Here is a 13,607-nt window from a genome sequence, read left to right as displayed (position 1 = left end):
GTTGGAACTGTTTTATTACTTGATATATACTGTATTTTCATGTATGTATTGGAGTCTGTTATTAATTCCTTAGTGGAATCTCATCCTCCTGATGGGGGAATGAATAAAAATGAATAATGAATTAATGCAAAATATAAATGCAAAATATAAAAACTGGAATTAATGCAAAGTATAAAAATTGGGTTCAATTTTTCTGTTACTTCTTTTCTAATTTGAGTTTCTTAAACATGACAATTGGCCAAAGTTCCAATTTTGATTTTATAATAATACAGACATAAGGGTTGAGTTAACTTTCATTATTTGACTCTGTAATTGGCAAGGTAATTTAAAATTGTATTAAGATCAATTTTATAGGAGATTTCAACAAAGAAAGAGGATCTTTCTCTACAAGGAGTCTTAATGGAATGCTCTGCTGGAACACTCAGCACTCAGACCAGAAAACTTTATCAAAAGGGACTGTCCCCTTTTTATTTGTCAATGCGTTGATCAATTTCTCCCTCCCCTCTCCCATATTGTTATAAGTCCCCAAAACCCCTTGATGAAATGTTGACCATATTGATTACGCCTCTCATTAGAATCAGATAGGGGAATGTGAAAAATGATTTCTTTTGGTAATCTGTGTCTTGAAGACTCAGAGCTCCACACTGCTAGCCTTCTGTCCAAAGTTCTTAAGAAAGACATCTCTGATAATGAGATTGCATTGAATCTTCTTATCTTGGTCAAACTCCAACCCAGGCCTGAATTGATTTTATCCTACTCAGGCGTGGGTGGAGACAGAGGCTGGGAGTGGTCAGGAATGATGGCGGGTTGATATGAGCTCCTGTTGAAAGGGTATATATTGCTATATCCCCAAATCCTAAATAGAGTCAGTTCTAAACTGGCCCTCTCAGGGGGGCCTGGTTTTGGACTGAACTCCCAGGTAATGCATGTCAAGCCAGCCTGAGGGAAATTAAACTGTGGACATATGAACCCAATTTCATTTGACCCTTTCTTAGATAATAAATTGGGGTTCACATAGACTAAACTAAATGGTTTTATACTGGATCATGTGAGTAATAAGATGGAGGACTAGACATTTTCTCTGATTCCCACAACCTTTCAAACCTCTACAAGACAGGAATTATGTGCCCAGTGTGGGAGAAACCTGAGATGGTTTGAAACTCAGTCCCCAAGGAAACCATCATTAGTGCAGAGATAATCAGAAAGTGAACAATAGTAGAAAATATGAGGGGGGAAATTACCAAAGATTTCAGGAAAAAGAAAATTCTAAAGACCTTGAACATAAGTAAATAAACCAATAGGAAAAATAGCAACAACAGAAGGAAATATGGCCTCCGCAGCTAGTAAATGAGTTTAGACATCTATGAATAAATATCGCAAAATAAAGGAAAACAATGATGACATACTTGATAAGGTAGAATACCCTGTGCAACTTGAGAAGAACATGGAACCACAACATGCTATCCTTGAGTATTTCAAAAGAGAAATTAGAATTATGAAAGTAGGATTTATGACTCGCACAGCAAAAATAATGAGCAGAATAGAAAAATGGAATCTGCAATGGCAAGCCTCACCAAAGAAATAATAGTGAGAACAAAAGGTTGGAAACGTAAATCCACAGAAATGAAGGACAGTCTAGAAGAAGAGATGCTAAAAATGATAACATTAAAAGAAAATATGCTCACTATCCAAGCAAAACATACAAAGACAGGATGTGTAGAAATAGCTTAAGAATCACAGATCTCAGGGCATATAGGTGGCACAGTGGATACAGCTCTAGCCTTGGAGTCAGGAGAACCTGAGTTTAAATTTGGCCTCAGACACTTGACACTTACTAGCTGTGTGACCCTGACCAAGTCACTTAACCTCAACTGCCTCACCAAAAATCGAAAGAAAGACAGAAAAAAAGAAAGAAAGAAAGAAAGAAAGAAGGGAAGGAAGAAAGGAAGAAAGAAAGGAGGGAAGGAAGGAAGGAAGAAAGAATCATAGATCTCTTAGCATGACATGACCATAAAACTTGACACTATAATGCAGGAAATAATAGAAGAGAATTGTGTAGAACTTCTAAACAGAAAATGGAATGCTGATGGAAAGAATTCACAGATTATGTCTCTACACCAAACAAAAATGCAAACAAACCTAAGACTGAAAACTCTAAGACACATAGTGATTTAATTTAGCCATTCAATTCTACAAGCAGTTAGAAGAAAGATTTTCAAATACAAAGGAAAGGAAATTCAAATAACAAAAGACTATTCTGCACCCACCAGAAAATGTATGTGGGAATGGAATACTACATTCTAAAGAACAGTGAAGCTCAGAATGCATCTGAGGGTTACATATTCTGAAAACCACACATGAAAAAAGCTAGATTTTCAATAATTAAGAGATATTTGAAATATTTTCAGAAAGAAAACAAGAACGGAAGAAGTTATTTGCTTTTCAAATACCCCAAATAACAGAAATGCAGGGAAGTAAATAAACACAACATTTTAGGACAGCAACAGCAACAGTGTGACAACAGAGAAGTCAGTGAGAGACTTCTTTCTAAATGTACAAAAGAAGACAAGGGTGAAGGCAGAAATTTAGTAGAGGTAACATGGAAGAGGCAAATAAGGGGCATGATGGATAGAACCTGGTGATATCCTGCCTACAGGTGAATAAGGGATTTTTATGGGACTACATTACAACATGGGAGGGTACATGTAAGAGGAGTAGGGAAGCAGGGGGATGGAGAGGAGTGTGTAATGTGCCATACCAAAGGCTAGAAATGAAAGAGAAAAGCCTACCAGGGAATGAATAAGGAGAAGTGCAGAAGGGAAGGAGGTCTCATTTTGGTAGTGGGAAGGAGTTCTACTGATGAATGTTCTTATAGGTGAAAAGAGATGGTCTGTGAAAGGGAATGGGGACCTAACACTGGTTGTGACCTGGGGCATCAGGTGTTTGAAAAGTCTACTTGTCCTTTATCAGGATGGGGAGAAATTGGACTTTTGAGGGGCAGCTAGCACCTAAGGGGATGGGAGAACATGGACCTTTTTTTTGAGGAGGAGGAGATTTTGAGGCAAATGTGGGAAAAATGGTAACCAGTGGAGAATATGGATCAGGAAGTAGAGTACATAATCTTGGACATTATGGAAAAAGGGACCAACCATGGGGCAGTGTCTTCTCTGACACTTGCAATAAATTGGCATTATTCTGAGAGTGAGGCATAATGGAAAAAGGGAACCCATGGGACGAGCTCTGTGAGGCAGGGGCAGGAACTGCCTAGAGGGAAGAGCCTATAATAGATACCTTGAACATTCCTTTTTTCTTTTTCTTTCTTTTTTTTTTTAGGTTTTGAGTTCTAAATTCTATCGCTCCCTCCTTCCTGAAACAATAAGCAATCTGATACAGGTTATGCATGTGCAATTATGTAAAACATATCCATATTAGTAATTTTGTGGAAGAAAATTTGAACAACAACAAAAGAAAGTGAAAAGTAGTATGCTTTAGTCTGTATTCAGATGCCATCAGTTCTTCCTCTGGAGGCAGATGGCATTTTTCATCTTGAGTCCTTTGGGATTGATTGTCTTGGATCATTGTATTGCTGAGAATAGCTAAGTCACAAGCTTTGATTGTATGATGAATGCAGAGAAAAGAGAGAGATCAGATAGAGATCATGAATCAGAGAATGAGGTTCTAGAGTAGACAGAGACAGAGAGAGAAAAGATAATGAGGACAGTGAGAGAAATCCTTTTTGGAAAGGGATGCAAAAATGAAAAATAAATCACTAATGAACAGGACTAGTTGAAGAGGAGATGAGGAAGGGAATCTACTTGACTAACTGAGAGTTAAAAAGATACACAAAACCTCAAAAGGAAAGGGGTAACAAATAAGAGGAGGGGTTTAGGGGTGAAGGGAAGAGTGCCAGTGTGAACAGAGACACCTTAAAAAAAGATTAAAGAAAAGTAACTGAAAGATGTCCAAACTGCTGTTTTTATAGCAGAAGAGGAGAAACATCATAATTTGGAAAAAACTCAATATTAGAGATAGATGAAGGAAAATAGAAATCTAAGTCATGTAAATATAAATAGAATTAAATGTAAATAGAATAAACCATCCAATAAAATGAAAAAAGAGTGACAAATTAGATAAGAAAACAAAATCCTACAATCAGTTGCTTACAAAAAACATTTAAAAACAAAGACATTGACAAAATAAAATTGAGGGATGGAAAAAATTTGCTACGCATCATGAATCAAAAAAAAAAATCAGGAGTTGCAATCACTCTGTCTGACAAAGCATAAACAAACATTCAAAAAGAAAAAAGGAACAAAATAGGTCTATACGTATACTAAAATGAAAATATCAAATAGTTTTTTGGTTTCATCAGAGTTTCTTGAGTTGAAACAGATACAACTTATACTCGGTGGAAAACTACAGAGGAGTACCAAATGAGCAAATAGAGAAATTCTGTCACAACGTTTAGGAAGAAAAGCCATGTCATGCCACTGGTGGTAGGTGACTCCCTGTTGAAGGTCCATACTCCAAGAACATGATGAAGCTGGCTAGAACTGACTTGAAAGTGCTGATTATTAAATTTTCAGTGCGAGCATTTTACCTTGGAAGTGGGCAAATACTATAAATCAGGGCTTGATTTATTATTTGTTGATAGTCTATACTTAAGAAAATGATGGAGACAACACTAACAATGCAGATTAAACTTAAAAGTGTGTTGCATGTTCAATCCTATCCCTCACACCCCCACTGAAAGCTGGTTGTTAAATATTTACTATCAGCTCTGGTACAGGGGCACCTGAAAAATGGAACTGACAATCAAGAAGAAGAATTTTTTTTGCAGACTTTATCAGTGACTAAAATCCTATTAGGAATCATTTGACTCACTTGTGGAGTCCGCACACAGAACCTGACTGAAGCTAAGTGATCAGGGTGGGAGTTCTGACCATGGGGGAACTACAAAGGTTTCAAGATAGTTGATGAGAGTCTGAGGCCAGCTTCAGTCTCCTGGAGCTCCAATCAGAGACAAGCCTGAAGATATGTCACCCAGACCCAAACTAAGGTGAGAAACTTGAAAGCTCAGACCAGGATCAGACTTTGCCCTACATCAGACTGCTTAGGTATGGCTCATGAAAATTTTGCATATCACCCCTGAGCTGCCCCTGAGATTCTTGAATCCAAATCTGGCCTTAAATCCTTACCAGCTGTGTGACCCTGGGCAGGTCATTTAACTTCTGTCTGCTTCAGTTTCCTCACCTGCAAAATAAGGGTAATAATAGCACCTATCTTGCAGGGTTATTGTGAGGATCAAATAATATGCTTAAAAGAATAGTACTTCATATTAATAAAGTATTTGTAAAGTGCTTAGTACAGTGCTTGGCCCATAGTAGGCATTATATAAATGTTCTTTCCTTTCCCAGCTTAAAATAAACATTTTTTAATAAAATAATAAGTATTTCATAATAATAAAGTGTTTGTAAAGTGCCTTGCATAGCACCTGGCCCATGGTAGATACGATATAAATGCTTTTCCCTTCTTCAGTAAGGGGAATAATGAATAATAAAGCAGGAAAGAATAAGTTGGGCGAAGTTGGGAAAGGCTTTAAAAACCAAACCAGAGAGTTTTGATTTGATTCTAGAGGTGATAGGGAGCCATTATAGCTTACTGAGTAATAGTGTAACATCATAGACATATGCCTTAGGAAAATCATTTTGGCAGCTTTGTGCTGCATGGACTTGAGTGGGGAGAGATCTAAGGCAGTGAGACCTATTTGGAGGTCTCTGCAATTGTCCACACAAGAGGGATGAAAGCCTAAACTAGCTTGGTGGTCATAAAATGACCAAAGAGAGAATAGGACAAATGTGAGAAATGTTTTGGAGGTATAAAAGACAAGGATTGGATATGTGGGTTGAGAGTAAGACAAGTTGAAGATACTGTCAAGATTGTGAATCTGAGTAAGTGGAAGAATTTTTGTGCTATGAACAGAAATTGGGAAGTTCAGAAGAAAGGTGGGTTTTGGACATCAATCAATCAGCAAGTATTTATCATGATACTATTTGTCAAACACGATGGAAGCTTCTTGGGATACAAACATAAAGAATAAAACAATCTCTACTTATGAGGAACTTACATTCTATTAGGGAAGACAACAAATATATATATATATACACATATATATATACACATATATATATACACATAACATATTGTATTATGTTACTTTACATGTACAAAGAATATACTTAAAGGGAATACAAACAAATACAAAGAAGTTAAACAAAATTTAGTGATTATGGGCATTAATAATTGGGAGGATCAAGAAAAGTTTTATATAGAATGATGATGAGATGGGCTTTTAAGGAAAAGAGAGATTCTATAAGATAGAGGCAAGGTGGGAGTACATTCTAGGGATGGGAGATAGCTTCTACAAAAACACAGAAATGGGAAATGTAGTCATGTGTGAGGAACAACTTGGCTGGATCACAGATACCTTTATACATGATTCCTCTCACACCATAAAATAAGGAAGTAAAAATAATTTTATAGATATAAAAATTTATGGGATAAAACCCATGGCTAGAATATAATGAAAACGTATATTCTCTTTAAAAGAAACACACTTAATAGATAGGGGAGTAAGTACTATGTTTTAAAAGGGTATGGAGAAAGGTAGGGATTCACCTGAGCTCTCCCCCAAACCCCTCCAAATACCTTAAAAAATGACTCTAAACAAATTCTAGAGCAACAGAACACACAAAAAGACAGAATGAAACAAATTTCCAGCCCAAGACAACTTGGAAGGGTGGCAGGAAAGACCTGTTGTCCCAGGGTGAGAGGGGAGCACAGTCCTGCACAGGCCATGCCAGTGCAGACAGGCCCCAGGCAGCAGGGTGACTGAATCAATGGCAAGAGTGGCAGTTTCCAGACCTCTCAATCCACAAATGACAAAGAGAACTTAAAAGGTCAGCAGGGAAGGTCTTTCCTACCTGGGTGAGAGCGGAGCACAGTCCAGCTGAGACTGTACCTGTGTAGCCTTAGCCCCAGGACAGTAGGAGCAGGTTTTGGGAATGGCAGTAGCTGCTTTCAGAGCTCTCAGCCCATGAATGGTAAGGGGTTGAAGAATTGTTCAGAAGGAGATTACAAGGGTCTTTTTGCTATCACTGAGGCAGGACTCTGTTATTTTGCTCATACTTCAATCCAGGTCACAGTTCTGGGTGCCAGTCCCAGGGTGAGGAAGAGTACGAGCATGGCAGAGCTTGTGGCAGCATTGGAGGTGGGGGGGACTCTCCTTATTGTTCCAGGGTAGAAAACAATGCTTGTGGTCATCCACAAACCAGAGCATAGGCCAGGAGGGTAGTAAACACCTCTTCTTAGATGATACCACATTGGAAGAACTAAAAATTTATGGGTCCCTAGAAGTATCTCTGAAAATAGCTGCACAAAACTCCTGAATCTTGGGACAGTGCATCCTCCACCTTGGAAGCAGAGCCCTACCTTAACAAAAAGTTAAAAGTCAAGTAATAGACTGGGAAAATGAGCAAACAATGGAAAAAAAAATCTGACTATAGAAAGTTACTATGCTGGCAAGGAAGATCAAAAGACACACTCAGAAGGAGACAACAAGGTCAAAGCTCCTACATCCAAAGCCTCCAAGAAAAATGTGAATTGGTCTCAGCCCTTGGAAGAGCTCAAAAAGGATTTTGAAAATTAAGTAAGAGAGGTAGAAGAAAAACTGGGAAGATAAGAGCAATGAAAGAAAACCATGAAAAACGAGTGAACAGCTTGGTGAAGGAGACACAGAAAAAAAAATACTGAAGAAAATAACACCTTAACAAACACCTTAATAAACAGACTAGGTCAAATGGTAAAAGAGGTCCAAAAAGCCAATGAGGAGAAGAATAACTTAAAAAGAAGAATTGGCCAAATGGAAAAGGAGTTACAAAATTTCACTGAAGAAAATAATTCCTTTTTTTTTTTAATGCTTATGAGGTAGCACCCCTTTATTGAAGCTTATGATGTGCTGGACTTTTGGCCCCTATAGACTGAAAACAACATAGCAATGCATTGGCAACAGCAGGTGACACAGGGTGGGCTGGAGAGCGCCTGCCCCTGGACACCCGAGCAGCAATGGGCACAGCATGGGGCCGGGCAGCAGGGGGTTCAATGGGAAATGCCCTGTCCTGGTCTTTGTTTCATCTTCAGAAAACCCAAGTCTGTCTAATATAAAATGACACACAACGAAGTGAGGAGAATATATATGGTGATAAGAGATGAGCTAGCGCTGACATAAGCCATCAGGAAAGGCCACAAGACTTGCCTGGATACAAAGGCCTGAGCTGACCAAGTTGCTTGGAATCTTGAGCCAAAAGGGCTGAGCCTCATATCTCCCAGGTCTGGAAGCGAGCTGAGGCTGCCCACTGGTGAGGATGGCCACAATTGTGCGGTCTTCATCCTGCTTGCTCTAGGGCCTAGGTCCTAGGGCCAACAGGGCTGGTCACTCCTCCCATGGCCACAGCATGGCAATCACGATCAGATTCTAAGACTCCTTTCTGGGAATGTTACCACTCAAAGAAAAGGGAGCTCTACTTTCTTTATGGGGCAGTGGCGAGAGAAGGGAGAGGACAGGGAAGAAACCCCTTCACTGTTTCCAGTTTAGCAGGGTAGGGGAAGGTTCTTCAAGGTCCCTGGATCTCTGAGGCTAGGCACCCCTTTGGCTCTGCCCCTAAGGAGAACTCATGCATTGTGTTGAAGTCACAACATCTGTGAGGCTGTCATGATGAGGAACTCCTCAAAGCTGAGCCAGACATTGCCCTGCATGTTTGTGTCCTTCTCCCGGAAGGCCTTGGTCAGCACCTGCAACTGGGTGCACACCTGGATGAAGTGATCTAGCTGCATGGATGGGTTGGCAGAACGAGGGCAGTACCAGGACAGCTGGGTGAACTGAGGGCTCAGGTTGTAGCCCATCTGGGACAGAGCTTGCTGCAGCTCATTGTAGCTGATGGAGCCTGAGTGGTGCTGGTCATACTGCTGGAAGGGGTTCTTCCACTGCTGGATGAAGGTCCACAAGGCAGAGAAGCCAAAGAGGCCGATCTGGCCTGTTTTGGTCTTGTCAAACATATTTATCATCATGAGGCAGGTTTCATCATTGAATGTGGACCGATTGGAGCTGATCAAGGCCTGCTTGAGCTCCTTCACAGAGATGTAGCCACTGTGATCTGAATCCACTGTCCGGTATCAGGAATAGGCTTTGGGGTCTATACCAGGAAGAATGGTAACTGCTGCTGGGCCTTGCCCATAAGGTCCTGGCTGAGGGGTATTATAGGGATTTGTAGCAGGCTGGCCATAGGGACCTCCTGGGGCAGAGCCTCCATAGGGTCCTCCAGGAGCTGATGAGGGGAGCCCTCCAGGGCTGGGATGTCCATAGGCCCCACCACCAGATGGTGGTCTGTAGGGCCCTCCAGGAGCTGGGCCTCCATAACCCGCACCAGGGGGTAGCCCCCCTCCATACTGGGGATGTCCTGGGTAATAACTGCCTGGTGGGGCTCCTGGGGACTGTCTAGCAGCTCCTGGGTAGCCCTGCCTGTACAAGTAGCTAGACATGGCATCTTAGAAAATAATTCCTTAAAAATGAAAGTAGAGCAAATGGAAGCTAATGACTCTATGATAAATCAAGAAATTATAAAACAAAACCAAAAGAATGAAAAAAATAGAAGACAATGTGAAACATCTCATTTGAAAAACAACTTAGCTCGAAAATAGATCCAAGAGAGATAATTTAAAAATTATTGGACTACGTGAAAGCCATGATCAAAAAAAGTGCCTAGACATCATCTTTCAAGAAATTATCAAGGAAAACTGCTCTAATATTCTAGAACCAGAGGGTAAAATAGAGATTGAAAGAATCCACTGATAAACTCCCAGGAATATTATAGCCAAATTCCAGAGTTCCCAGGTCAAGGAGAAAATATTACAAGCAGTCAGAAAGAAACAATTCAAGTATTATGAAAACACAATCAGGGTAACACAAGATTTAGCAGCTTCTACATTAAGGGATTGGAGGGCTTGGAATATAATATTCCGCAGGGCAAAGGAGATAGGATTATAGCCAAGAATCACCTACCTAGCAAAACTTAGTATAATCCTTCATGGGGAAAAATAGACATACAACGGAATAGAGGACTTTCAAGCATTCTTCGTAAAAAGACCAGAGCTGAATTGAAAATTTGACTTTCAAATACAAGACTCAAGAGAAGCATAAAAAGGTAAACAGGAAAGGGAAATCATAAGGGACTTAATAAGTTTAAACTGCTTACATTTCTACATGGGAAGATGATATTTGTAACTCATAAGAATTTTTTCACTGTTAAGGGTAGTTAGAAGGAGACAGAGGATACATGTGTGAGCTGAATGTGAAGGGATGCTATCTAAAAAGTAAAATTAAGGGGAGAGAGAGAGAGGAATGTACTAGGAGAAAGAGAAAGGGAGGGGTAGAATGCGGTAAATTATCTCTCAAGGGCAAGAAAAAGCTTTTACAGTGGAGGGGAAGAAAGGAAAGGTGAGAGGGAATGATTGAACCTTACTCTCATCAGAATTGGTTCAAAGAGGAAAAGACATTCACATGCAATTGGGTATAGAAATCTATCTTATCCTACAGGAAAGTAGGGGGAAAGAGGATAAGAGAAGGGGGGTGGGATGATAGAAAGGGAGGCAGATTGGGGGAGGGGGTAGTCAGAAGCAAAAATCTTTTGAGCAGGCACAAAGTGAAAAAAAGGGAGAATAGAATTAATGGGGGGGGAATAGGATGGAGGGAACTACAGTTAGCAATAGTAACTGTGAAAAAAAATTTGAAGCAAGTTTCTCTGATAAAGGTCTCATTTCTCAAACATAGGGGAACATGGGAAGATGATATCTATAACTCATAAGACCTTTCTCATTATTAGGGTAGTCAGAAGGAGTATATATGGACAGAGGGCACAGATGTGAGTTGAATATGAAGGGATGATATCTAAAAAATAAAATGAAGGGATGAGAGAGAAATGTATTGGGAGAAGGGAGAGGGAGTAACGGGGTCACAAAAGAGGCAAAAAAAAGCTTTTACAGTGGAGAGGAGGAGAGGGAAGGTTAGGAGAGTGAGTAAACCTTACTCTCATCAGAACTGGCTCAAAGAGAATAACATACACACTCAATTGGGTACAGAAATCTATCTTACTTACCCTACAGGAAAGTAGGGGGGAAGCACATAAAAAAGTGGTGGTGGTGATAAAAGGGAGAGCAGGTTAGGGGAGGGGATAGTCAGAAGAAAAACACTTTTGAGAAGGGACAGGGTGAAAGGAGAGAGAGAATAGAATAAACTGGTGGGGATAGGATGGAGGGAAATACAGTTAGCAATAGTAACTATGAAAACAAATTTGAGGTAAGTTTCTCTGATAAAGGTCTCATTTCTCAAATATATAGAGACTGGAGTCAAATTTATAAGAATAAGAGCCATTCCCCAATTGATAAATGATCAAAAGATATGATCAGTTTTCAGATGAAGTAAGCAAATTAAAACAATTCTGAGCTACTACCTCATACCTATTAGATTGGCTAATAGGACAGACAAGGTAAATGACAAATGATGGAGGAGATATGGGAAAAATGAGATTTTAATGCACTGTTGGTGGAGTTGTGAACTGATTCAACCATTCTGTAGAGCAATTTGGAACTATACCCAAAGAGCTATAAAACCATGTAAACCCTTTGACCTAGCAATACCACTACTATAGTGGTCTGTATCCCAAAAGAGATAAAGAGCAAAATAAAAAAAGACATATATGTAAAAATATTTAGAGCAGCTCATTTCTTGGGGTAAAGATTTAGAAACTGAGGGGATGTCTATCAATTGGGGAATGGTTGAACAAGTAGTGCTATGCAATTATGATGGAATACTAATGTACTATAAGAAATGATGAGCAGGATGCTCTCAGAAAAAAATCTGAGAAGACTTGCATGGGCTGATGCAAAGTGAAATGTACTGTCTACAAAGCAACAGCAATACTGTAAAATGATCAGCTGTGAATGACTTAGCTATTCTCAGAAATACAATAATTCAAGACAACTCTGAAGGAGTTACGGTGAAAAATGCTATCCATCCCCAGAGAAAGAACTGATGGTGTCTGAATACAGATTGAAGCATACTTTTTATTTTATTTTTCTGAGTTTTTTTCGTCTATATTTTTTTTCACAGCATGACTATTACAGATTTGTTTTGCATGACTATACATGTATAATAGTTGATTTTGAACCGTTTGCCTTCTCAATGAGGGAGGGTTGGGAGAGGGAGGGAAGGGAGAGAATTTGTAACTCAAAGTTTTATAAACAAATGTTAAAAATTGTTTTCACACATAACTGAGGAAAGATAAACAGATAAATAAAATAAAATAAAATAAAAATAAAAGTGCATGGAAACCTATGGCTGTACCATAGAGGGTGGTAGTGTTATTACACAAAGGTCCTTTTTGTATCCTACTTGTTAGAGAACTTACCTGTTTGGAGAGGAGTTCTTTGCAAAGCTGGTATAGAGTAATAAATTTTTTGGCCAATAGTCGTGCCTCAATGAATCCTTCAGCCACCAGCATGATTTCACAGATCATCTCAAAATCTGGTACCACCATAGCACAAGGCCTGTGCACAGACAAAGAGGGAATGAGATAGTTTTAGAGTTAAAACAGGATAAAATGTCTTAAATTGTAATGGAAGGAGTTGAGGTTAGATATAAAGAAGACTTTTGTGACAAAACAGGGTGTAGCAACTGGATTTGGTCATTGAGTGAAGGGATAGTATCTCTTTCTCTGGGAATATTTGAAAATAGAAGATTCTTTCCATGTCCTTCTTATCTTCTAGTCATATTTGTCTAGGCCAATTTATTGAAACAAGGTACTTTCATTTTCTGAATTTCTTATGCATGGTAGCCATCATCTGATTGATACTCAAGAACTATTCCTTTTTTGACCTTTATATAAAGAGAAATGATTAGAAATGTAGTTGGCCATGTCCCCTGTTAACTGCATAAAAGTACTCAAGTTCTTTTGTCTCTGCATACAAAGAATTTGAGGTCTAATTGAAGTTGGTTTTAAATCCTATAATAGGCGGCAGGTAGAAGCATGCTTTTAATGAATATAATTGAATTTTATTATATTTGCTTCTGTATAACAAAGTTGCTACACAGTGAAATTCTGGACCATTGAACAGTATCCCTCTCATCACTTCTCATCTTTGGAAGCCCATTCCATCTGTACACCTTCTCTAATCCACCAGCAGTGTTATATAGTGCACAGAAAGTTTCCTTTACACCTTTCTAGAGAAAGCTCTTGATGGTGGTTAATAAACTGATAAGCAATTTCTATCTGTAGGCCATAGGAAACAGAGATCAGTACATGTTATTATCTGCTGACATTTTAAGCTGCCAGAGATGTCTTTGAGTGGCAGGCTCAAATATGGAGATGGATACCAGCATGGATACCATGGATCCTCCCTCTAGTCTAGCCCATGAACATTTGAAATACTAGTAAGCCAAAGATCTAACCTTTTTCTCCTTTCACATTCCAGTGGAACACCAAAAGTAGGACATG

The 13,607-nt window shown here is 39.2% G+C and overlaps 1 protein-coding gene and 1 pseudogene across 1 annotated transcript in view; both read right to left on the bottom strand.

Moving 5' to 3' along the window:
* Nucleotides 1-13,607, bottom strand: part of DNAH9 (dynein axonemal heavy chain 9) — a 466,635-nt gene that overhangs the window by 268,362 nt on the left and 184,666 nt on the right. The window contains exon 30 of the mRNA XM_027850079.1: nucleotides 12,522-12,660. Coding sequence (XP_027705880.1) covers nucleotides 12,522-12,660 — 139 coding nt within the window. The remainder of the gene's footprint in view (nucleotides 1-12,521; nucleotides 12,661-13,607) is intronic.
* Nucleotides 8,749-9,597, bottom strand: LOC114034402 (annotated as a pseudogene).

The sequence above is a fragment of the Vombatus ursinus genome, unplaced genomic scaffold, assembly GCF_900497805.2.
Source record: "Vombatus ursinus unplaced genomic scaffold, bare-nosed wombat genome assembly UNPS02008996.1, whole genome shotgun sequence".
Taxonomy (NCBI): Eukaryota; Metazoa; Chordata; class Mammalia; order Diprotodontia; family Vombatidae; genus Vombatus; species Vombatus ursinus.
This window is presented reverse-complemented; position numbering and strand designations above follow the sequence as displayed.